Source organism: Saccostrea echinata, unplaced genomic scaffold, assembly GCF_033153115.1.
Source record: "Saccostrea echinata isolate AGI-Se365-2 ecotype Australia unplaced genomic scaffold, CSIRO_AGI_Sech_v1 ptg000012l, whole genome shotgun sequence".
Classification (NCBI taxonomy): domain Eukaryota; kingdom Metazoa; phylum Mollusca; class Bivalvia; order Ostreida; family Ostreidae; genus Saccostrea; species Saccostrea echinata.
The window spans coordinates 24,165,001-24,192,220 of NW_026889761.1; the positions used below are offsets into that span (position 1 = coordinate 24,165,001).

General features: G+C 34.1%; 2 protein-coding genes and 1 long non-coding RNA gene across 3 annotated transcripts in view; 1 reads left to right on the forward strand and 2 right to left on the reverse strand.

The window, feature by feature from the left end:
- LOC133186153 (uncharacterized) overlaps window positions 1-27,220 on the reverse strand; it is a 235,607-nt gene that overhangs the window by 132,754 nt on the left and 75,633 nt on the right. The gene's annotated exons all lie outside the window — the stretch shown is intronic.
- Window positions 898-5,328, reverse strand: LOC133185578 (akirin-2-like). Its single transcript, XM_061320880.1, has 4 exons — window positions 4,918-5,328; window positions 4,243-4,551; window positions 3,851-3,922; window positions 898-2,195 (listed from the first exon to the last, which is right to left on the reverse strand). The coding sequence occupies exons 1-4, from the start codon at window positions 5,096-5,098 to the stop codon at window positions 2,185-2,187; spliced, it is 573 nt and encodes a 190-aa protein (XP_061176864.1). The 5' UTR covers window positions 5,099-5,328; the 3' UTR covers window positions 898-2,184.
- On the forward strand, window positions 5,892-23,396 carry LOC133185579 (E3 ubiquitin-protein ligase SHPRH-like). Its single transcript, XM_061320881.1, has 31 exons — window positions 5,892-6,505; window positions 6,937-7,138; window positions 7,391-7,600; window positions 7,948-8,029; window positions 8,176-8,338; window positions 8,656-9,876; window positions 10,009-10,116; window positions 10,252-10,378; window positions 10,470-10,549; window positions 10,717-10,761; window positions 10,868-10,946; window positions 11,166-11,329; window positions 11,468-11,575; window positions 11,656-11,721; window positions 12,711-12,799; window positions 12,989-13,115; window positions 15,110-15,286; window positions 15,509-15,616; window positions 16,508-16,647; window positions 17,221-17,394; window positions 18,066-18,134; window positions 18,324-18,448; window positions 18,577-18,647; window positions 19,749-19,892; window positions 20,536-20,637; window positions 21,040-21,111; window positions 21,247-21,438; window positions 21,740-21,832; window positions 22,086-22,172; window positions 22,367-22,545; window positions 22,781-23,396. The coding sequence occupies exons 1-31, from the start codon at window positions 5,948-5,950 to the stop codon at window positions 22,968-22,970; spliced, it is 5,352 nt and encodes a 1,783-aa protein (XP_061176865.1). The 5' UTR covers window positions 5,892-5,947; the 3' UTR covers window positions 22,971-23,396.

The following is a 27,220-nucleotide window of genomic DNA, read 5'->3' on the forward strand; positions in this document are numbered from 1 at the left end:
ATGATACGCAGATATCAACAATCTTGTTCAAAGTTAATACTTTGCAAATTCAATGGTCGAAACAACATTTTTTTTTGCAAATAAAATACATAGGTCGGATGTATACTGTCATCTTTCATACAAATTGTTTGGTGATCATTTTCACACTGAATTTCTAAGGATTTTTTTAAGACAAGGAGCACACGGTGGATGTGAGCATTCGTAAGGGGGTACTTACTCCTCCTGCTTTCAGAGGTCCGTATTAGCTCTTTTCGCAATTTGTATTGTTTAATTGAATTTTTGAGAATGATCATTGTTCGTTATCTTCAGATTTCAGTTTTAACCACCGAACATGCATCTCTGATAGTTTACAGACTGTCCCCGAGAATACTTGTCGTTCGCCACTTATGCAACTAGCAAACATTTCTCGCAAAAAATTGTTAAACCTCGGTATGAATGATTTGTTCATATCGATTATTTTACAACGATTTTGTTAGAGGAATAAAGTAATGGGCACAATATTCTTTTGTAAAGAGAGCAACAACTTAATCGAAGAGATCATTATTTAAATTATGGACATGCTGAATTAAAGGTATCACTTTTTTAATAGTAAGTTGCTCTCTCTAAACGAGCTAATGTGCGCATTCATTGAATTAATGAAATTATTATTGTACACATTAATTAATGGAATTTATGCACACAATAATCCAATTGAAGATAAAAAAAAAAATATGGCAATGTAGTTCACTATCGAGGTTTTGGTCGATACCGCGATGACATGAAGTGATGGTGCGATAGCGCGATTACGATGTCGCAATAGTACGATGAAACTTAAAGAGGAGGAATGAGGCCAGATATTCTTGCTTTACTTTTTTTTGAGACTGAGGTTTACCAAAAGCAAAATCAAAGACACTAGAATATGATTCATTATTACTTTATTCAACAATTTTATTTACAGCAGCTTTTTCACAACAGTTTTTTATTTACAAATTAATCTACTTAGATAACTTAAAACACTACCTGTGTTAAAACTCACAAAACTAAAATATCAATACATCATGCTAACCAGGATAACCACTTTCTCTGAAGGAAGCCAAATGAATGCAATTAAAAAAGCAACAAGAACTTAGGACTCCAAAATAAAATACCCCAAAAGATTCAGCTGATCTAGTAGGTATTTTTATGATTAATAATTTAATATCACCAGACCAAGCAATGTACCATATTCTTTAGAATTACACATTTAATATGTACATTTTGAAATGAATTTTCATCTGTGTAAAAAAAGACATTGTTTGTTGACACCCTTCCCCCTCCCCAATTCAAAATATGGTGGTGAGAGGTGAATATTCCAGCCATCCTTAAGAAAAATGTTTGTTTGGAATTGCTGCCTAGGAGTTTCAGACCCAGAACCCATATGGAGATTAAATTTTTTTTTTAAAATGGTGACAATCTCAATTATTTACTTCAATGTAAAAAGTGTATCCCAAGATCTCTGTGTTTACTTAGATCCAGTGCTAATTGTTTCAATAGTGCATGTGATAATAGGCCAAGAATTAAAAAAAAATCTGATTTTCGGTCACTATTATTTTTTTAAAGAGGGTCAAGGGGGGGAGGGGGGTTTATTTCAATGAAGTGTGGGGCAATTCCAAACAAACAAACATTTTGGCCTTAGCTTAATATATTTTATCAAATCATAATTTTCAGTTTTGATATAGATACATTGTACATAACTTGTCTCATGCAAATAAATATTAACATATGTTTTGGAATATATTTCACATATAAAATAGACATGTATTCCGTAAGAATTAATACGCAACTTGAATAGTTGAGCCAACAATAGAGTTCCACATCTTCACTTCAAAATTAAATGCAGAGGAGTCACATATATTGTTCAGATATAAAGATTGGCACCAGAGTTTCCTTTTAAATTCCATTTCAAGCATTAAAAATAACCACTTGCAAACTTCACAAGTACACTTGTACACAGCACAAAAGTGTCAGTTCAGTTTCTTTTTACACAGGTACTTTTGCTGTTGACTCAAAATTAGATGAAAATTGAAAAAAGCACATTAAGCATTTTTCAGAGAGTTTGTGAACCTTTAAGATTACTGTCCAAATACTCAATCAAATTTTAATTCTTCCATTCCACAGTGTTATAGTCAATCAGAACACATATTGGGAACATTCCAATCCTCTCTTTTATGAAACATCTGCAAAAAATGAATAATAATTTAAATTGTGCATATATAGTTAGAGATGGACCATGTAAACTCTTTCTATATTCTTATTCCAGTTTCTGATTTCTTCAACAATTTATTGCCTATGACCAAGATGACCAGGGTTCTCATTAACGCAAGAATCTGCGTCCTAGATGCAGTAAAATTCCTTGGGACGCAAGGTTCTTAAAAACGATGCGTCCGCGGACTCGTGATCGGACGCGTCCTCGTTAGCGAGAAAATTCGGGAGATTTCGAAAACGGGGAATTTAGATGTTAGGATTTGTCAAAGAAATATTTAATCGAAACCTTCATGTAACTATCATAAAGTTTATCCAAGAAACAACTTTTCTTGTACTTATTTCACTTTTTTTAAACAGGGATTGATCATAAGATATTTCATGTTTATTAGTCCAGTCATAATAGTGTCGCATGCCAAACTTAAAAAAAAAAAACACTTTTGAATCTTGAGTGTTATCTACATGCAGAAACCATAATTACTGCTTGTATACACAATGGGGCTTGATTATCTCGTGAATTTCACCCAGTGCAGACGACCGACAGGATTAGTTACGCCTCATTGCACATGACACCTGTGATTGTACACAGTCAACTTTTGGGTACTAGTTGATTATGCAACAGTTAATTTTAGCTTTATAATCACCAAGTTATTTTTATGGCAATTGATTATGCGTGTATTTTAGAATATGGCTTGAATGCATTACCAGTTTATATACTTGAATATGTTAATATTGCGTAAACAAACTGATAAAATGATAAAGATTTTTATTGATGTTTGGATGGAAGAATACTGCAATATTTTAGTTGGGACTCAACATAATTTTTCTGGGACGCATCAAATTTAGCTGGGACGCAACCTTCTCAGAAATCTTGAGTCCTGGGACTCAAGTTAGCAAAATCCTAGTTAGAACCCTGATGACGACCAAAAAGTACTGAAAGCTGTTTTTCTTTTGAAACATTAATAATAAAAAAAAGTTGATTCATCTTAAAGCAACACTTATAAATCAACGATAATTCCTTTGTTGTTGATAAAAATATTTCATTTGGGTTGCTTTTTGTTGTACACTTTACTCGTATTGCTTGTAAGTTTGGTAGGGAGCCTCTGCATAATACTCATAATTTTCCCTGCTTAACACAATTACTATTATTCTACTCTTGAATGTTCCGTGCCCACATCCTCTTTCTTAATTATTGCATTTTGATTTATTTGTTTTGTTAGGAATGTTTGGGGTCATGAAATTAATGCAAATAACTCCAAATAACTCATTTCATATTATATTTGAAAATTTCCTCCAAATGAACTACTACAAATGGCATAAATTTTAACCATAGAAATAACAGAATTGGTATTGAATTTTTTTTTTTTTTAAAGAAATCTTTGTTCCTGCTTAAGATATTCATCAAGAAAGCATTTTCGATTTATCTGTTATATTTTTACATCAAAATCAGCTTTAAAATCCTTATGAGAGGGTTTTAGAGCCCTAGTAAAGGTACGACAGAATTTTGCACTTGGGAAAATCATAAGAATTCTTGTGAAAAGGAACAAAATTATAATTTTCTCTTACAATGAAAATTAATCGGATGATTTTTTGTGAACAAGACTATTATTCTAGATTACATGACACTTACAGCTTACTGGTGTATCGCCAAACCTTCTGTGAATCTGGTCATGATTGAACTTTAAGAAAGCTTCATATTGTTCTGAAATAAAAAAAAAAAAAAAAAGATTTAAGACTTTATCTAATATTTGCATTACTCATATTTCTAAGGCATTCAAATAAATGACAAAAGATAACAAAACCAACTGAATACTAAAGTTGTCTTCTTCTTGTAAAGGTAAAATGATTCAAACATTAAATTGGGGGGGGGGGGGGGGGTTAATGTCACAAGAATATTACAAATATATACAGCTTCATAATTTTGTGAAAATTACATTTTATTTTTATATCCAATATCCAACTAAAGCAAATATCAATTCTTGATCCATCTCAAAACTAAAACATTATGAATTAGACAAATACCTGCTAGTTTGCATGTGAGTACTGAATTGTACTCCTGTCGTACTTGGTCCTCCCTATCCTTTAGCATGCGCTCACAAATCATGCTAACTTGCCGGAAAGTGAAGATGGGAATGTCTTTTTTGTTGGGGGAAAGGGCATTGAACAGCGAGGTAGATGATGAAGATCCTGATGGGAGGTCCAAGAGTGACGACTGGGAGGAAGATTCATGAGGAGGGGACATGTTTGGTGGGCTAGGGCATCCTGGGTACTGCAACTGTTTCCTTCTCTGCATTCTTTTTATTTCATGACTTAAATTTGTGGCAATTTGCTCTGTAAAATAATAAACCAAACACACCTTGAAATGGCTTGAATCATCTTTAGCTGTGTATATTGAAACAGAATGTTTCAACTTTTTCTTTTTTTTCCAATTTTACAGGCTTTATGCTAAAGTCTGTAAGTATACTAATTAATATGCAGTAAGTTAATATAATTGGACAGAAATCTTATTGTCAACCAAATGTTGCTATATAATCCTGAAAAAAGTACTCACTACACATGTCATTATGAGAAGAAATGTTCTGACCTAAATGACACCGTAACTTCCCATTAACTATTTACTGCTCAGAAAAATAAAAAGGATTAAAAAGAGAAAATCTGGCGTTTTTCAAAATAATTCAAACCAGAAAAAAACACTACCTGAACTTAGTTTTGGTCCAACTTCTCCAAAAGGCGAAGGTTGAAGTTGGTGTTGTTTAGTCGGAGGAGTTGATGGAGACAGGGTCATGGGCATACATCTTCTTCGTTTTGGTGTGGTTTGACCTGGGCTATGTAACGGATCGAATTCTAGAGACCTTTTCAGAGTAGCACCGCAAGCCATCTTTTGTTGATGGGCACGGTTCGAAGAAAGTCAAATTTAATAAAAATATGGTATACAATAAGCCACTTATGTGGATGTTAGGATTGAGGAATGTATTCACTTTCTCAGTACACGATAAAGTGACTTATAAGACACTCCTTTTGGGCTCGATGGATCTCGATTTCACGATGACTACGTTAACCATCCGCCACAAATATGGAGTCTCTTAAAATCAAAACAAGACAAGCCTCGTTTTGATAACAATTGATTCTGGTAAAACGAAAACCGGTAACAAGGTAGTGCATATTTTATTTGAATGTAACATTTTCTACACAATGTTTGTATTAATATTTCAAAGAATTATTTAATGTTTCAACAATATTTTAAACGATTAATACATATTTTGGGGGTTTAAGAGTCATCTCTTTTCGTTTTGTGCATTACGATCGTAATCTTGTTACGCAATGGATGGATATTGAAAAAAAATGTCAACATAGCACTTGACAGTTGATTTATCATTTAGCAAGACTGCAAGTTTGGTGACACTGTCACGGTACTGTTTGCAACCTGTCAGCTATTTTTGAGCAACATTTCGATACAGTCATGGAGCTGTGAAGTAAGTTATTGACTTGTTTATTGTTTTAACATGACTGTGATATGACTAATCATGTCTTTCGAATTTCCTCTGAGATACCACCATTATAAATTCATTTCAGACCAGTATGATTGACTGTGATGAAAGTATATTTTCATAAATTTTTGTGTAATGTGAACGGATAAACAGTACTACATCCTTAATATCCCAGTATATTCATCACACTTTGACTCAAAGTAGCAGTTTGACACTTCCCACCCAAGACAAATATAAAAATGGTGAAAAGAAAAGGAAATCCACAAAGAGCTTCTGAAGAGAAACAAAGATGTTTGACTTGGAACATGGACACACTTGGTGCAAGAGATCAGGGAGGGTCCATGTCTATTATAAATGATGATGACCCATGTCTCTTACATGAAGTTCAACAATCGGGTACTAACTCCTCAAAAGAAAAACAGAGAAAGGAGCCTGATCAACACATTTATCACTTTTCACAGGAATTGATGCATGACATGTTTAATTTAATTTTGAAGGAATGTATAATGTATGTGCCAGTTTTAAGCTGCAGGAAACCTGAGCATGATGGAGGGAAGTATTTTGAAATTGGGACATTTAAAATAAAAATTACAAATGAGAGTTTCACTCCACCTGTACCATCCCAGTTACCTGAGTGCAGAGAGTATTGGCTGTATGTCCACAAAAGCCATGGACAGGATTTGGAAAATAGGGTTCATAATATGCTGTATTTTGAAACTTGTGAAGCAGATGAAAATGAACCAAAGGAGAAATTTCAAAGATTATTCTGGTGTGCTGAATTGGATCTACCTTTACAGGTGCAGACTGTTTAATGTATAAAAGAAAATGTGACAATCCCTTTCCTCTAAAGTATAAAGTATGAATGAATTTGATTTTCAAGCTTTTATTGCTGATTCTCAATGTAAAATAATTTTCCTTTAAATTTGGTATTATTTTTTATGTGTACATTCTGCATTCAACTTCTGTCCCCATTTTCTTTGCCAAATTATCATAGAAACTGTTATGCTCTATTTCAGTTAAAATTTACTGGATGCAGATTTCGATAAAGATAAAACTTTGGAGAAAATTTCCAAAATGCACATTTTTTATTAAGTACCTGTGTCATGTTTGTTGTTATTTTGTGTGGTTAGGGATGCAAATAATGAAACAAAAGTGGATGTTATAAAGGAATCATGTTAATCTTAATTCTCAAAAAAAAGTGAATTCTTTTTTTCATTTTTATGAGTAGGTGTTAAAATCTTTAAGCGAGTGTAAGTTTCTCCAGTGTGTTGGCCATTATGACAATATAGAAGCCGTCTTACATGTGACTGTGTTTGGGTCAGAGAGGTTGATAAGCAGACCAGCATTTGCCAGTGAACCAGTCAAGTCCAAAGTAACTAGCACAGTTCTAAAGAATGTCATTGGATATTTCTTCTCCTTGAAACCACCAGGTATAATATCACATATGTGCTCTCACAGTTCTAATGTAATTGCAAAATATGAGCTGATAAATATCCAAGCTGAAAATTGTAATAATATGATATTTATAAAATTTCTCTAATAGAAAATAAACACGTAATATGCATTCAATCAGAAAATTTGCATTGAGAATAAGATTTTATGGCTTTGTTTAAGAATATATACCAGTACAAAAAAATGAGATTGTTTATGTCATATTTCTTCAGTTGATTCATCTATTGCAGACTTCTCCCATCTTCCATGTGTTAGGAACCATGACATAGAACATCTGTATGCTGTGGTGAAACAGAGGCATGATGACACAGAGTTAAAGATCAGTGTGGACGTACAACATGATTGGCTGAGACCTGTGCTCAGACCGTACCAGGTCAGAGGGGTCAAGTGGATGTTACAGAAGGAACGTTATGGTTGTCTGGAAGAGAACAAAAATGAAGGTATCAACATCTTGTTTCCTGTAAAAAAAGACGATTGAATTACATGTATCTTTAGCTACTGTAGATCACAAAATTTTCATGACACTTTATTTTCGCTAGATATTCATTAACAGTAAAGTCTTTATAAGAAAGACAAAATTTTCATGAATTGTGGTTATTGCTCTAGATCTATATATAATCTTAAGGAATACTAATACATGTACATGTATATGTGAGAATAAAATTTCCTTGAGGACACTGTCTCATGTAATTACATGAAAATAAAATTCTAGCAAATAAAAAGCGATTTACAGTACATAAAAGGTTTTCCTGATTAGTTTTAAACGATTTGTTTAAAATTTTTCCAGATAAATTCTCCCTCCATCCCCTTTACCATGTGATAGAAACAAAAGACAAACAGACGCTATACTATAATATGCTTGGCGGAAGGTAAAATTACAAATTAATTTTCCTAACATTCACATCTATAATAATATTGCTATACAGTTTTTTTTTGTAACAACATGTTTATGACACAGAAAATTTAGGAAGGTGAATGTTTATTGACTATTAAATGTAATAGTTGTACTTTTCAGCCTTCTGAGAAATCGACCAGTGTCTATAACAGCACCCCCTGGAGGGCTTTTAGCAGATGAAATGGGTTTGGGGAAAACTGTGGAAGTACTAGCATGTATCATCCTCCACCCACGAAAGAATGTGGATCCACCCCAAAGAATTACTACATTGTCAGAATATCAAGTAATTCACAAACTTGTCTCTTAAAGATAGAGATATTTTCCATTTCTTATCAGAGGAAACTCTAAAGGATAATGTATGTGAATGCATGATGCATATCAACATTTTCAGCTTAGAAACTATTGATTTTGTTGTAATACCTCTGTTTGATTATAAGCAATCACCTCCTATCCAACCCCAGAGACATTTTACAAATATCTCATTGGGGGGGGGGGGGGACCCAACTCTGTGGTAGGTGTAGAGTCTTATGTAAGAATGTAAGTCATCCTGCACTTCAATGAAATTTGTTTTTCATTATAGTTTATATGTAAATGTTTCAGAAAAGTGAGAGGTTTGAAAGTTCAGATGTTGAATTCACTTTGGAGGGTGTGAGGAAGGTGGAAGAAGAATTACTGGACAGTGATAGAGGTCATGATAAAGGTCATGATAATGGTTGTGATAATGGTCAACTTAATTCTTTAGACCATTCAAGTACAAGTCAAAGTTTAGACAAAAAAGATGATGTTCTGGATGCTGATGTAGGAGACCTCTGTAATTCAGAGCTATCAGATACAACCCAAGATGTGGGCACATATTTAGGAAAACTTGGTGATTTGCCTACCCAACCACTCAACAGTGAATCCCATTCCATGGACAAAGAAATAAATAGTCCAGGGGTGAGTGGATCTGTGGACAAACAAACTGCTAACAATAGTGGGTCCATGGGTACACAGATAACTAAGAACAGTGGATCTATAGATACACAAATAACTAACAACAGTGGATCTATAGAAACACAAATATCTAACAACACAGACAGTTCTGAGAAAATCCCTGTATCAAGTGAATCCAGCCATAACAATGACCTCCTCCACTCAAACAATTCTGTTCCGCAAACTGCCATAGAATCAGATTGCTCCAATAGAGATGAAAGTGGGGGTTTTAAAAAAGATCATTGTATGGATGTAGAGGTACATATGGATGTAGATCTTGTGAATAGTGTAGACTCAGGTTTAAAGGGAAGTGGAGATGTGGAAAAGTGTGCAGATGATACTGATATTGTGAAAATTTTACCTGGAGATGAATTAGGACATCTTGAAGAAGTAAGGATACATGATCATCCTTACATGGAAAATTCTCAATCTCTCAATAACAGTAAAGAACAAGTCCCTCTGCAAACTCAACAAAATCCACAACTGAAATCAACAACAAAATCAAAAAGGTCCAAATCAAAGAGACAAAGTAAAGGCAGGGAGAAACCTCCAAAAGAGAAGACTCCAGTCAGACAGAAAAGTATGAACAGGTTTGTAGAACTGGTTCCTGAGGACCAGTTCCGCAGTAAGAACATTTTCGACCACACAGAGTCTTTGGCTCCTAGAAACTTCTTTGAGTGTATCTGTGGTACAGCCAATGACTCAAGGAAGGTCAATAGGTCGCGAACCCAGCTACACAGGGTTCAGTGTGTGACTTGTGGTCTATATCAGCATGCAGAGTGTGTGGGTTATGACCTTCAGGATCCATTTAGGGGGCAGTACAGATGTCCTCACTGCCTTGTCTTAGCAGTAAGTCTCCATTAAATTAAGTCATTCAAGTAATAATATAGAAAAGTCCTTTAACTTTTTTAATTGGTCAATGAAAATAATTTAGTTTTTTTAGTGATCTGGCGTAAGTTTCTATTGAAAACTTTTTTGCAGGAGCCAATTAAATCAGGAGCCACCTTAATAATCTCCCCAGCAGCAATAAGTCATCAGTGGACAGAGGAGATCCAGAAACACATCAAAAGAGAATCCCTCAAAGTCTTTGTCAGTACATGTTTTTACCCCCATACATATCTAATTCCTGTTGAACAATTACTTATCCATAAAAATAGATTGAATTTGTCAGCTGTTTTATTTTGCTTCATTTGATTACTCATTGTAAAACTTTCCAAACAAAAGGTATACAATGGTGTTAACAAGCAGAGGTTTATCCAACCGATGATGTTAGCAAGACAGGATATTGTAATCACGTCATACGAAACCCTCCGCAGTGAGATCAACTATGTAGACCTACCTCACAGTAATAGTACGTACCAATCAGACAGTTAATACTGCACTAAAATAAGTTTTTATTGATTGTTAAAGTTCACAAATGACAATTTTTTCTCCGTCTTAAGGTGAGAATGGAAGAAAGTTCCGACATCCCAAACGCTTCATGGCCACACCTAGTCCTATCACTGCTGTAGAGTGGTGGAGGGTAAGGGGTACTGGCTTCTTATAACACATTCTACAATATACATCTTAACATTCTACATATTGAGATCTATTTAATTTTATGCTCCTTATCTGAATGGACTCATCTAAATCTATATGAAATTTTGTTGAGATCTGTGTATTTTATTTTGGTTCTCCTTTTCTGAGTAGATATGTCTGGATGAAGCTCAGATGGTGGAGTGTACTACAACCAAGGTATGTCTGCCTCTCAATTTCTAATTAAAAACTTTTGACAAAAACATGGAGTGAAATGATTCAAAATTATTTCTGAACTTTATTCCTGGGATATTTTAAATTTCAGACAGCTGAAATGGCTCTGCGACTGAGTGCTGTAAATAGGTGGTGTGTAACAGGCACGCCAATACAGAAAAGTATTGAAGGTGATGTTTGGAATGAAATATTATTGTCAAATATTAAAGATATTATTATTTATTATTGTTTTCCGTAATGATACTTTTAAAATGTGTCTTTAAAACTGGAGTTATCTAAGAGATAACATGCAGTTTTCTTTTTTTGCCAGAATGATTAAGGTACTGGAAAGTATTGTTGTCTGTCTGTCTTTCTCTCCATTATCCCTGTTTTTTTTTTTTTTACGACAGATCTTTATGGCCTGCTGTTGTTCTTAGGGGTGGATCCATACTGGGTCAAGCAGTGGTGGACCAAACTACTGTATGAACCTTTCTGTTATGGGAAGAAGGAAGCCATGATTGATCTGGTCTCCAAGGTGATGTGGAGGACGGCGAAACATGACGTCCTTAATCAGGTCAGTACACATGAAGAAGGAAAGTAACTAATGTTTCAAAATTCATTGTTACTGTACTAAACTTGTAATTCAAATTATCCATTTTACGATTTTAGTGTTATTAGTGGGACTGTGAATTGGACTTTGACATTTTTTCAGATCAACATTCCTAAGCAGACGGAGCATGTTCATTGGCTGACATTTTCTCCTGTGGAGGACCATTTCTACAGACGACAATATACCATCAGCATCCGCGACTCCATGAAGGTCAGTCTCACACATAACTCTTGTGGCACTCTCATAGAGATAAAAGCTGACACATAACAGATGTTTTAATTTCTTTTCAGAAGCTAGATAAGTGGAGAGACCCCACTGTAAAGCTTAGTAGCCTGGATAGAGCCACTGCTAATCAGGTACGTTCATATCTTAAATTCCAACATGCTGGGTTGTTGTGGGCACCACAAAGTGAGCATTAAGAACCTATGCACCTTCTGTGCACATAATTTATTTTGTCCTTTTTTTTAATGTACAAATGATAGTAACAATTGCCTTATGATTCACAAAGATGCAGTTCGATGAAACTCTAAAACTATGAAAGGGACTTTGTCATGGTTTTTTATTGTTTTATTTGCTTTTACTTACATTATTTACAAGAGTATACATGTATTCTCTGTTGTTAGTTGTTTGGTTGTTGTTATTTTCATAATATTTATATTGTTGTTGTTTCTGTTGTCAGTTGCTGGGTCCCCTGCTCAGACTACGTCAGGCTTGTTGTTATCATATTGTACATTGTTGTTGTTCTGTCGTCAGTTGTTGGGTCCCCTGCTCAGACTACATCAGACTTGTTGTCATCATATTGTACATTGTTGTTGTTCTGTTGTCAGTTGTTGGGTCCCATGCTCAGACTACACCAGACTTGTTGTCATCATATTGTACATTGTTGTTGTTCTCTTGTCAGTTGTTGGGTCCCCTGCTCAGATTACGTCAGGCTTGTTGTCATCATATTGTACATTGTTGTTGTTCTCTTGTCAGTTGTTGGGCTCCCTGCTCAGATTACGTCAGGCTTGTTGTCATCATATTGTACATTGTTGTTGTTCTGTTGTCAGTTGTTGGGTCCTCTGCTCAGATTACGTCAGGCTTGTTGTCATCATATTATACATTGTTGTTGTTCTGTTGTCAATTGCTGGGTCCCCTGCTCAGATTACGTCAGGCTTGTTGTCATCATATTATACATTGTTGTTGTTCTGTTGTCAGTTGCTGGGTCCCCTGCTCAGATTACGTCAGGCTTGTTGTCATCATATTGTACATTGTTGTTGTTCTGTTGTCAGTTGCTGGGTCCCCTGCTCAGATTACGTCAGGCTTGTTGTCATCATATTATACATTGTTGTTGTTCTGTTGTCAGTTGCTGGGTCCCCTGCTCAGACTTCGTCAGGCTTGTTGTCATCCTCAGGCAGTTAAAGGAGAATTCCTGCCTCTCCATCTCAGACGAAGGTCAGTTACACAACAACAAAAATTTTTTTTATCCTAGTATCAAGTCTTTGAAAATATTCTTAACAGCTATGCATTATAGATGTTACGTGTTATCAATACATCCCATTTGCCATTACATGTGTATTTGAATTTCTTGGTTTGCAATGGTAAAGTTACCTGATGATGCAAATAAAGCTAATATTATTACAGTGCAATGACGATGGAGGAATTGTTAGAGTCCCTCACCAAGAAGACGAGGACAGAGTGCGAGGAGAGTCATCGATTGTTGATTGCAGCTTTTAATGGTCTGGCTGGTTGGTACATCATTAATGAACAGGTATAATGAAAAACCATGAGTCATATGTCAGTAGTATATGTAAATGTATACAGTTGACAGCATCATTAATGTTCATTCAGTTATTTCTACATCTGAAAAATATCCTGCAAGTCCCCTCTCTCCCATCCTTACCCCTTCTTAAAAATTTACATGTATATTATGCAATAATTAGGGCCCCGCAAGGATTTGCGGGTGCCCTATAGTAATCACTCTGTCTGTCCGTCTGTCTGTCTGTCCGTCTGTCATTCTTCCATCCACAAATTTTCTGTTTTTTTCTAATAACTTTTTTTAGAGTTGACCAATTAAGTTCAAATTTGGTATGTTGGTTGATAGGCAGTAAGACATATTTTGATGCTAAGTTTGGTTCTCTATGTCATCTGGTTTGGAGCTGGGGTGGTGGGGTAGATTCCTTTACTTTATATAAGAGTGAATCGGCAAAGAGAGATAACTGCTGAGAATGTTCCTATTGTAAACTATGAAAGGCTGCAATGAGTCTCTTGGGATTATTTAACTTTTCTCTTGAAGAAAATCCAAAGCATTTATCTTTATCTGTCACATTGAGATTAATTAACACCTCTGTCGTCAAATGAAGTTTGTTTTGAAGTTAAGGTCAATTCTGAATGATGTTTACATTCTCTGATATGTGGATTTAAATAATGTTCATACTTTATTTTGGTAAAATACACAATGAGTTATTTATGATTTTGTTGAAAACAAGATATAGATAAAGATATCTTTTTTATAATTATTTTCTTTTTTTTCTTTCTTTTTTCTGCCTTATGTAAATTCAAGAATACTATTTATTTTAAGAGGTAATCAGATAATAACCTCATTCTATCATTGCTGAAAAAGTTCTTGTAAATTTAGAAGAAAAGGTTGAGAGAGCAGTATAATTAATCCCCTGGGATTAATTATCTTGCTGGTTGCAGAAAATTTTAGAGGGTTGTGTTTCTGTCATTTTAAGATTAATTAACACCTTTGTCTGCAACTGATGTTTGTTTTGAAGTTAAGGTCAAGCCTGGGTGATATTTGCATTCACTGAAGACTGGCATTTTAGAAAACACATGCTTCATTCTTCTTTAAATATACATTTAATTGAGTCATTATAGATATGATGTTTTTTCTGCCTTATGTAAATACAAGGATACTATTTACAGGTTGTTGGATATTTAGCAGTTGCAGTTGCTTATTCTTCTTTATATATTTTTAAATTTTTATAATCAAGTAAAATTCTCATCCCGTAATCTGCACCCTTATATTTCTACCCCTCAGCGGGGCCCTTGCTGACTGGTCAGATTTCTAGTTTTTTATTATAAATGAGATCGAGTTGTGTTATCAAAATTTAGAATGCCTCTCTGTTTTCCTTCAACTTGCATTAAGAGAAAGGTTTTGATGAAATATTAGAGAGGTTGAGATTTTAAACTTGTACTCGTATGTGTACGTGTGCACAAACTTTGACGTACACGTACACATTTTTTGTAATTTGTCTGTTGAGATTTTAATGACGTGTAACATGAACATGTAGACTGTAATCGGTGTCTCTGTTTCCACTATTTAGTAGTTTTGTGACATTAGTTTGACTTTAGTTAGTGAACAAAACATGGTTAAAATAAGTGTTCATGAAACTTAACATCCTAAATAATTAACAACAATAACAGTTTCACACATAAATTGACTAGTTTTTATTGAAAAAGCTACACTGTACAAGTTTACACCTACGTGTAGATGCCTTTTTACAAGTTGTAGGAACGTGTAGAAAACTTATCAACGCCAAAACTGATGACGTAATACGCAAGAAATTTAGGGAATTCCCCTACTAGAAGTACACGTACACGTATGAAATCTCAACCTCTCTATTACTTAAAGAAATTTAAACCTATCTGATGTTGAAAACAATCTAAGTGGTGATGCTTGTTAATGCAATAAGCGAATGTGTTTAGATTGAGCAAGCATACTCTGTGAGATATATTTATCGATTTTTTTTATCCCCCAAGTTTGTTGATGCTGTTGAGATGTATAGGGAGGTCCTGAGGTCAGTTGTGGAACACAAAGATCGTTTCCGTACCGACGACCTCCAACAACTTCATGCCATGTACAACCTTGATGAGATGTTGCAGTCCAAACCTGAAGGGGTCCAGCCAACACTCAGAGATGGACAGCTCAAAGAACAGGTAAATGGTGCAGCAGTTTAATTCAACTAATATGTTGCTGCAATAAATAGCCCTCTCCTACTTTTTTTTCAAATAAGATAAAAAAAGATGGAGAGGGCTACATTATTGTAGCTTAAGTTATGATGGATAAAGGTTGGTGTAAATATGATTTTTAGTGATAAAATGCCCCCCCCCCCCCCCCTAAAAAAAACATTTGATGTATTATATACTGTATGTTATTAGATGGAGGAACTAAAAGTGAAATACTTGACAAAGTCCAGAACTGTAGTCCACTCTGTAAATGACCAGCTGGCCCCAGTTACACAGAGTCTTCAGGACCTGCAGAGGGAGGTCAGTATTTAAGATGTGGAAAAAATTAGACTCCACATGCTCTTAGAGGAAGGGAGACAAAGATATTACGCTTATTTACATGTGTAATTTTGCACTTTTAATAGGTACAATATATCTAAGTAGTAAACAGCACAAGGCAAAGAATCTCACAAGAAAACATCCTAGAAAGTCATGATAGTCAAATAGTCACAAATTAGACACTTGAGTTGTAGAAATTGTGCATTGAAAGATGAAATCAAAACCTTGTGCTACATTTAAAATCTAAAGTGCATTTACCGTATATACTCGCTCATAAGTCAGTCTGCCTATAGGTCGGTTGTATATTTGAGGTTAGTTTGGAGGGATTTGCCATTGACCCGCTTATAAGTTGGTACAGCTTTTTTTGCCAGAATCAGTTGATAATTTCAAATCAATGCTCTGATCTTTTAACCTGGTTTCAATTTACATTTTAAGAAATGACGCTGATATGTAATTTTGAATAATTAAAAAAATAAGTAATGCACACTTAAGATAAAAATAAAGTTATGAAAATATGTAAATACTTATACCTTTACATGTGTTAATGCACAATCTTAGAATACATAAATGATATAAAATTTCCAGATAATTGTGGGAAATGTTTATAAAATACTAAATTTCGCCATCCAGAAAAATACAAATCTTTTTATGACTTACCTATAAGTTGGACACAGAGTTTTGGATCAAAATTTAATTCCCCCAAAAACTGACTTATAGGTGAGTAAATATTGTAAATCAGCAGAAATAAAGACTAAGTTGAACAAGTGCAAGTCTGTAAAAATGTGTTGTAGGAGGGATTATTATTTCTATAGTAAAGATTTCCTTATAAAGCCATATGTTCAGTCATTTAAGTCATAATTGCTATCTTTGTAGTTCATGGAGGGTCAGGAATGGTGGCTAGAGGTGATCCAGTTAGCAGCTCAGAGAGACATTGATGACAGATTGATTGACCATGTGAAAAATGACCTTAGTAACCAACAGACTAGTGTACTGTCAATCTCGATGGCAGGGGCGTAAGTAGTCATAGTAACTACATATTAGTGTACAGTCAGTTTCCATGGCAGGGGTTTAAGGAGTCAAAGTAACAACAGACTAGTGTACTGGTAGTTTCCATTTTGGTAAGGAGTAAAGGGAGAGGGCTTATTTTCATTAGTTACCCAAGGTTAATGTACAATCATTCTCCATGGTTATGGCTAAAAAAGTCATTAGTAACTACTGTACAAACTTTTAAAATCATATGCAACCACAGACTTAGTAGTCTTAGTGTCCAAGGCAATGGCACAAGTAGTTAATGCTCCATTGTTGAAGAAGGCTTGGGGTGCTGAAAAGGGGAGAACATAAGTAAAGAGGTCTTGGAAAAATAAAGGGATATAAATGTATTCCATCTTGGAGAATATAAGAAATCATTTATTTTCCTGACAGAGAATTTTACTTAGTTGAAAAATTAAATGTACTAGAAATAAGATGAGCAAAAAGAATCTTCTATGTATCTTTTTCTTTTAATTGTTCCAGCATTGAATCAAAATTTACATTTAGAAAAGAATGTATTAGTGAATTATCATTTTGGTTTGAAAAACTATTTTCAGATTTCACAATGTATATGGACTGGAGCTGGTGATGCAGCAGAGAATGATGGCCCTGGAATCAGCCTATGAGAAACTAAAGCAGGCCCTGAACAAGGTCACAGGAGAACCCTCACAGGATCTCATCAACGAGACAGTGGAGTGTTGTCTTAGGCCTGTAGAGGGCGTTAAAAGCAGGTAAAGAAGAGACAGTAGAGTGTTGTCTTAGGTCTGTAGAGGGCGTTAAAAACAGGTAAAGAAGAGACAGTGGAATGTTGTCTTAGGCCTGTAGAGGGCGTTAAACACAGGTAAAGAAGAGACAGTGGAATGTTGTCTTAGGCCTGTAGAGGGCATTAAACACAGGTAAAGAAGAGACAGTGGAATGTTGTCTTAGGCCTGTAGAGGGTGATAAAAGCAGGTAAAGAAGAGACAGTGGAGTGTTGTCTTAGGTCTGTAGAGGGCATTAAAAGCAGGTAAAGAAGAGACAGTGGAATGATGTCTTAGGCCTGTAGAGGGTGTTAAAAGCAGGTAAAGAGGAGATAGTGGAATGTTGTCTTAGGCCTGTAGATGGTGTTAAATGCAGGTAAAGAAGAGACAGTGGAGTGTTGTCTTAGGCCTGTAGAGGGTGTTAAAAGCAGGTAAAGAAGAGACAGTAGAGTGTTGTCTTAGGCCTGTAGAGGGTGTTAAAAGCAGGTAAAGAAGAGACAGTAGAGTACCAGAATGGGATACATATAAGTAATAATGAATAATAATAAATATGAATATGAAGATTTCTTTTAAGTACATGTATTACATAAAATGTTTATATATAGATTATATGGAAGTCTAATTGACAGTGATGAATAATACATTGTAACTCCATTTTCCAGTTGTTCCTTCTGTAAAATCCACCTCCTGTTCGAAGATTATGAAGCCAAACTGTTTTCATTTCAAGAGAGGTATATTTACAAAATGCAATTACAGCAGTTATGAATGAAGATTCAGTAATGCATGTTCTGAAATAATGAATGTACATATTTCAAAGAATATAAATAAACCTATCCATTTCACTAGAGATATGAAGCTGTGTACAGAGGACACATATAGTACTAATACACGGAATTCTTTGTTTTTTCTGACTCCCCCAGAGCCTTTGCCTTGGCTGAGGACACCACGGAAGTCTCGTCGGGATCTCGTCGTCAGGGTACCTGGGCAGACAGTGAGATGGAGAAAGCACTCAAGAGTGTACTCAGCTTTGCCAGGAGTCATGCAAGTAAGACGGCTGCAGTGTTTTATTCTATTTAAATAAATATTTTTCTGAATAACATGTCTTTTATTGTCCATTATCTTGGAGGATATATTTTTAACATTGTAAATATTTTCATTGTTGTTTTATCACAGTGGACAGGGATCTTGTTCATTATGGACAGACACACATTGAAATCATGGACAAACTAAAAAAGGAATTCAAAGTAAGACCAATTTAATTATCTTTGTACATGTTTATATTAGTATACACAAAATGTTTGGTTTTACTCACCTGAGCCAAAGACTCAAGTGAGTACTTCTGACTGAATTTTGTCCATCGTCTGTCATTGTTGTCATGAACTTTTCACAATATCATCTTCTCAAGAACTACTGTGCCTTGACACTTGAGTATTCCTGTGGGAAAGAGATTCATGTTTGGCAATGGCCTCTTAAAAAAGGAGATAATCAAGAAAAGCAAAAATAGGGTGGGTGTCATAAAAAACATCTCAAGCACTACTGGGCCAAAAAAGATGAAACTTACCTGAAAGCTTCCTGACATAGTGTAAATTCAAGTTTGTTCAAATTATGGCTCCCAGAGGAGTAGGCTGGGGTCACTGTTACACAGTAAAGAACCAATGTGTTACATGGAAAAATACAGGACATTTCTTGAAGAATCTTCTTTTCAAGAATGGAAGTACCATGATTAATGATATTAATGTGCAAGCATCCCCATGTAGACCAGATCCAAATTTTGCAAATCATAGTCCATGGGGATAGGGTGGAGCCCCAGTAGGGATAAAAATTCTATATTGGAATATATAGGAAAAAATGTATAAAATCTTTTCAAGAATAGCAAGATCATGATTAGTGAGATTAATATGAAAGCATCCCCAGGTATTGCAGATTCAGTTTGTTAAAATCATGACCCACAGGGGTAGGTTTGGGTTCCAATATGGGATCAGAGCTTTACAAGGGAAAATATAAAGAAAAAATGTCTTTAAAAATCTTCCTCTCACTAACAATAGGGCCATGATAAGTGATATTAATTGCAAACTTTGTTAGGTCATGAAGATTCAAGTTTTTGACCCCTGGAGGTAGAGTTATGCCACAATAGAGAATCAAATTAAAAATTCTTTAACAAAATGAATAACATGGTCATGATTAGTCATATATTAATATGCAAGCATCCTCAGGAAGTGGTGAGTGTTGTGGCCCATTGGCCTCTTGCTGTCTTTAAAACACTTGGAAAAATATTGTAAATGGAAACAGAAGTTCAATACCAATGCATGTCTAACTTATTAGAACTGTTATAATTTTTCTCTAAGTTACTGCGAGTGTTGTGGATTGAGTGTAAGGCTCATGTTTCCTCCTTTGATGAACTGAGTATGGCTACAACCAGACTGAGACTGAGATTACCAGACGAACCAAAACCAGACAACAACCAGCTCAACATTCTAGAACCCTCTGAGGTATGGGGTATTGAAATTAAAAACTGGGATATCTGTACACTGAAGAAAAAATTGTTAGCATTAGAAAACATGATTTTATTAGGATAGTAATACATGTATACAGGACTTGATATCAACATTATTAAACAAATAGATATTGCCAGTAGACACAAATCATCCTTTCTTCTGTAAATTCGACAAACCTCTTTCAATGCTGGTTGAAAGTTATTACAAGCATTAATTTGTGCACACGTGTGTGAGAAATTGAGATTCAGTCTTTCTTGAATACTACCGAAATCACTGGTTGCTATGTTAAAAATGTAACTTCCGTTTTTAAAAAGTGTGTTCGCATTATTAAACGCATCGGCAGAAAATTAAATAAAATTCATAACATGTAAGGGTGCCAATTAGTGTCCATTTTTATACCCACCATGACTTGCGCTTTAAACAGCAAGCATGTTATTTGATGAAATTGAGGGTAAATACGGCTGAAAATATAGTGGAATTTCACTATAATAGTGAAATACCACTATTATAGCGGAATTTACGTTTCTCCCCAACCTGTTGGTGAGAACAATGTTATACAAAGTAAGAAAGCCTTTGAATACTGTACATTAGAATATACTTTTCATTCTGCTAATTTTTACGTGTTTTATTTGTACAGCTGGATCAACACAAATTAAAGCTGTTGTCAGAGAAGACAATCAGTGAGAATGAACTCAGAAAAAAATTAGGACAACTCCTGTATCTACAGAACCTGGCCAAGGTAGTGCAGAATTTAAACAATTGTGTGAAGTAATAGGGAGTGCAGTGAGTGGTATTTCCCATTTTTTTGGAAATATTATATACGAGATTATGGAATATGAAACCCAACATATGGGGAGTCTGCAAAGTTTGAGAAAATTTTTATTATATAGCCATAAAAATTGTTTGGAAAAAATGATATTACGAGACATTTAACGCATTCTTATTGAGTAAACTGAAAATTGGCAGCATGCAAAACAACACAATGATAGGAGAAAAATTCATTAATTATTAAACAAATGAAACTACTCTTGCCCTAATGGTTTCACCTACGGACATATTAAATATAAGATATGTATTATATATGGCAGGGTGTACAATTTATCACAGAGTATATTGTGTAAATTTGAAATGGTTCTTGTAGGCACAGCTCAGCAATGAGATGGGAGAAAATCCTGACCTTTGCCCTATTTGTCAAAAAGAGCTCGGGAAAGAGGTAAGCCGAGAGGTTTCTGAAGGAAAATACTGAGAAAAAGCTGTTTTTTTTTTTGTTTTTTTTTGTTTTTGTTTTTTTTTTTTTTTTAATAGAAGACATTATAATGCAATTTTAAATGTTGTATCTTGTTTGCAGTGGTGTGTTTTACATTGTGGTCACTGTTACTGCTTAGACTGTATTAGAGTTTTGTGCGAACAGTACAGTTTTGGGGGGCGTAACCGTCTAGTTAAATGTGCAGTCTGCCGGGAGAAAACATACCACAGTGATATCTCTTACGTCAGCACCGTCAAATCAGATGAGGATAAAGATGTAGAGACAAGGGTACAGGTAAGCAACAAAGTAATTACTGTAAACCAGTTTTTCTTTTTGGCTGTTTTCTTTATTGATTTTATCAATGTAATATATATATATATATATATATATATATTATATATATATATATACACACACAATCAGTACATGTACATGTAAAATGTGACTGTTACTTTTTTAAACAAACTGACAGAATCTTGTAAGGAACACTGTGTCATTATTTATTTGTTTCAATCCATTCTTGATCCAAGAAAAAAAACAATATTTGAACTTCACTATCTTTTTTGTATAAATGAGAATTCTCTTATGCCCAAAGGGAAGTCACTCCACCAAGATTGTTGGGATTATTAGATGTCTGAAGCAGATAAAGAGAGAAGACCCTGGTGCTAAAGTTCTTCTGTTTTCCTCTGTAAGTTCTCTCTGATGATTCATCCTCTGACAAGGCTGAGTATAGACAAATTTTATTTGGTATTTACCAATAAATTGGTAGTTTTATTTTGTCTACCAAATAAAGCATCAATTCAATGTACTTTACATGTAGAAATTCATATGCTGTCTTTGTATTGTAAATCCACTGTGATGGCTGTTATTCATATAGGATGTTTGATAAGGTTTATGCTGGATTAGAATTTGTGAAATTAATAATTTTTAAATATATTTAGTGGACAGACATTTTGAACATCCTGGTACAAGCATTGGAGGAAAATGAAATAACCTTTAAAACATTGTTTTCTGGTAGTAAATTTCAGGTAAGTATTCATCAGAATAATTTGAATATTAAAAATGATTAAAAAACGTTCATGTTATATGACTTATATTTTGTTAAAATAAGTGTTACGCTGAAATTAAGAAATTAATAATACTGTATAGCATATTAATATACCAGTATAATGTATTGTTTATACAGACTTGACATGTATAGAAAACTGTTTCTGATTTTAAGAAAAATTTGGCTGCCTTCAAGTCAGATGAGAACATAACAGTGTTGCTTCTTCCCATTCATTCTGGTGCAAACGGACTGAATCTGATAGAGGCTACGTACGTTCTACTGGTGGAACCGGTGCTGAATCCGGCGCAGGAGCTGCAGGCAATCGGACGAGTACACAGAATCGGGCAGACCAGGTAAGGAAATAAGTATTAAAATTTAAAAAAAGTTTGATATCATTCCAGTTGTAATTTTTTCTTTTGGTAAAGATTTCAAAGCTGTAGTAATTGCATTAAGAGAAGAATATCTCAAACATTTTGTTGACCAGTAGAATAGAAAATATGAGAGATCTAAGACAAATAAGGAGATGTAGTATGATGTAGTATACAAGATGAAAACCCATAAATTAATACACGTATACTTTCCTTGTAGACCAACTGAAGTCCACAGATTTGTGATCCGAGGGACGATAGAGGAGAAAATGTACAAAATGTTAAAATCAGCAGAGGCCACCGCCTCCAGTCATGATACGGAGGAAAACTGTCTCACTGTGGGGGATCTAACTTCTCTCCTGAAAGAGGAGCGGGAGGAGGATCCAGGAGAAAATTCTCAGACTATATGATACCATATAAGTGGAATTTTTAGCAAAATGCATATTTAGCGACTTATTTCAATAAATCGGTATATATTTTTAGTGAAAAATAATTTTTAGTGATTTTATAATGTAAAGAAAGACATCTATAACAACCAATACGGAATAAATTGTTAGCGATGTTCCATTTTGACGATCTCAAACCCTCACTAATAATGCCAAAATTGGATCCTCACTAAAAATTCTGCTTATACTGTATGTCAGATTATTGTAATATATCTCTCTTCTCTTTGTAAAGTAACAACAGTGATTAGGAATTTTCAGTATAAAGTATCTTACTTTTACATGAGCCAGCTATCATCTAGAACAAGAACAAAAACAATATGAGATTGTTGTAGTTAAAGAAAATCATCAAGTAGATGAGGTGACATGAGATTAAAGCTAACATGTGCATGTTTTATGTTGTAAACATGTAGCTGTAGTTTTCTAACACTTATCAGTTGATTTTCCTATAGTAGTTGTGTCTTTTTATTTTTCTCACATACATATTTCTTAGGCACTTGTTTTATGTGAATATTGTGATTTGACACTTGGGTGCAATACTTTAATATAAAAAATGTACAGTTGTTGAAAAGGATCAAGGGCATAAGATTTTTAATGTACATAAGAACCAAACTGTTGTCAAGAGCTGGGTTGTAAGCAAAGGTTTCACAATAAACATGATGGTATAAGTCCAGTTCAATGGTTGATAAATTCTTCACCGGTTATGTTGATCGTGTATTGGCTTTCAATGATGCAGTCACTTAATACATTGTTAACATTAGCAGTGTAAGATTACCTGTTATGGCTCTAATTTGGTTGATTTTGTTTAAGTGTGTGCAAATGAAAATAAAAAGCAAAATTTTTGAATAAAATGACTTCACCAAGCATTATATTATTAAAACATATTGGACAAATTTATTATGACATATATTGGATCAATCTTCTGTTTTCTTAATTAAATGTAATAGCCTTTCTTGTAGAATTCTTATACCTAAGTTTGTGATAAAATAAAAAAAAGAAAAGAAAGAAAATGAAACCTATTAGCCTTGTGTTTGAAGACGATGTTGTAAATTATAGCCCTATGTAATATAAGCGTACTGAAAGCTTAAGTTTACTGATGAATGTCTAATTAAATGTAACCTGTACTATACCAGGTCAGTTTACCCTTTAGTGCATATTGTAATAATTTTATTCTGGATGTAACACACTATTTTAATTGCTGAATATCAGTTTACGTCTTATAACCTGGTTCTGTATGTCACAGTATGAATATATAAATTGCTTGACATTGCATTTAAATTTTGTACAATTTGAAGTCATTTTTGAGGAGATATTGTTTTTTTCCCCCACAAATACATGATATAAAATTAAATTATAAGGAATAGATTTAATAGCTACCCAAGTTATATTTGTATAACCTGGGTGCAACAGTTTTGTTATAAAAGCTGCTTCCAATAGTGGTTATTAAATTCATTTCTTAAAACACTTCTCTTATTTCTTAAAGTGAAAAATAAAACAAAAGAAGATTGGATGTTTTAGTGAAAATAAAGAGTTTTTCATATTTTCATGGAACGGAAGTTTATAAAGCTGACGAAAATGAAAACACTGGATTTAATATACTCTGTTAATATTCCTATGATTTTGGTATATTTGAATCCATTCTATTTGAATTTTGCACATTGATTTGATGATTGTTGTTGAATTAAAAAAGGGGAATTAGAGATTTCAATGTTTAGTTTAGAACCCATTATTTGCCGATTTCTGCCACAGTGAATATGATCTTTAAGTCATCACAAAATATACAATTTACGACATAACCAAATTCGCCAGTAATATCTAACTTCAATAGGTGAATGTATGATATTTGTCATCTTTCAACTATATGTTTAGAATCAATTGAAGAAAATTTTTTTATTCAAAGAGATAAAACTGACAGTTTTGATAGATTTAGAAATGAAAAGGATGAAGATACGAACAGTGATCGATCTCGAAAAAAATCTATAAACGATGCAAATCTATAAAAAAAAAATACCATAAAAACACGGACCCCTGGAAATTCGAGAGGTGGGATCAGGTGCCTAGGAGGAGTAAGCAGCCCCTGTTGACCGATCACACCGCCCTGAGCCCTTGGTATTGATCAGGTAGACGAAACATTCCATATAGTCAAATTCAGTATAAAAACAAAGGCCACGAACAATTGGTATGAAATACGTCAGCCAAAATCACTCTCTATCCAGAGTTCTCTGCCGCTACGCTACTAACATGTGGGAACGACAACTCTGGATAGCGAATACCCAATTATATTTTATATTTGCGAACAAGGTCATTATAACAACCATAGAATTTACGAAATGCTGACTTTAAAAAAAAGAGGTTGTTGAAATGACTGTATCACCAACTTATCTGTCAGTAGCCTGCCTCGGTTAAAAAAATGAATTAAGTTTTAGAGTGACAGTGTTGATATTTTCCGTAGTCCTATAACCTTGCCCCGGAGACCAAGGTTGAGAACCAAATCTACACATTATGTTAGGAAGCATTGTGACGGTACATATTTTCGCCCCTCTCTCTTTTCTCCCAAATTCTTCACAGTCTCTCGCTGGGGAGAAATGTGACCCTCTATTTGACCAAATTTGAGTGACCGATCGCAAACAAACATGGTTCTGAAAAAATAGCGAGAGATAACGAAAAATAAAAACAAAAAATAGCGAGAGATAACGAAAAATAAAAACCATCCGGAGCCGGAAACCCAAGCTAGAAAATGTATTTTTGTATGTGTTATTAGATACATGTTTTATTGTTAAGGTGAAATATCCCTCTGCTCTAAATTTCACCAATTTAAAAATCCCAAACATTGATTTCATTAACAACTGTAGCATAAGATTCATATGGAAAATAGTTTTGAAGTATGAAGCGTTGCTTACTTTTTCAGAAATGAATATTATGTCTAATCATGATATGAAGAAAATTTGAGACAGAGGTAGAAAGATCAATAATTTTTTTTATCTCAACATAAAATTAAAAAAAATATGAGGTATATATGATAATAATATTTACTGTCATATATATTTAATTCATATTGGAAAACAAAATGAAGCGTTGCTTTTTAAATTAGAATATCGCATTGTTTTCTGTGCTTCTTTCTACAAGAGTTATCTTTCCATCTACAGGAGTTATCTTTCTACAAAATATTATTTTAGAAAAAAAATTAATTAATAAATGATGGACCTCTGACGTTGTGAGGATGCATCTTCTATAATCTGTGTAAAGTTTTGTTTTTATGTCGGACTATATAATTTGACCTTCTTCTTGTGTATATTACTTTATACTTTATATTTCCTCAAGGGCCCAGAATTGGTTTCAATATATTTTATCAAATAGAACTACTGTTACAACGCACTTTGAAAAATTACGCACTTTGAAAAAAATTTTTCAAAGTGCGTTAAATCTGGGACCAAGTTAACTCACTTTGAAACAAAAATATTTTTCAAAGTGCGTTAATATGGACCATATTAACGCACTTTGAAAAAAAAATGTGCACGGCTTGGTCAATATTCTTGCTAATATTAAGTGTGCTAAATAATTATTTGAACCTGGTTGGATAACTTTTCGGTGATGACGTCACTTCAGGATCTGAGATATAGACGTTTTAAAGATTTAAGGGGTTGTCTTGTTCCCAAAGGTTCTCGTAAATATTATAAAAGGAAAATGGATCTTCTAGAAATAATGAAGGAATGATTGTTTTATAGCACAATTTCATTTCTTTTTTATTTCATCCAGTCTGTAATAAGTTCGATAGATGTAGGGGCTGATAAGTGACTTAAAGCATCGCATTCTTCTTAGGCAAAATGGAGCAATTATGATTTTTCCCTACCATGAAAATTCTCTCTCTCTCTCATATTCATCTATCTATCTATTGTGAACATGCATTATATGAAACAATGGTTGACTCATTTATTTGATAGTAAGGAAAATAAACCTTAGCCACATTACTCACTTGACTGAAATTTTTACAGTTGGCTACTGTTGTTAGATCAGCGATATGACACCCAAGCTTCTCTATCTCTCTTCTTTTACATAAAAGGGTGCGGTTTTTTTTTTTTTTTAGGAAAGCCCATCTCAATTTTTTTTTCATCTATTTAACGTTGAATCAGATTTATTGAGAGAAAGTATATCGATGTCATACCAGTTATGTAAATACATATATTTGAGTAGGAAAGATAAGACCTTCTACCTGTCTT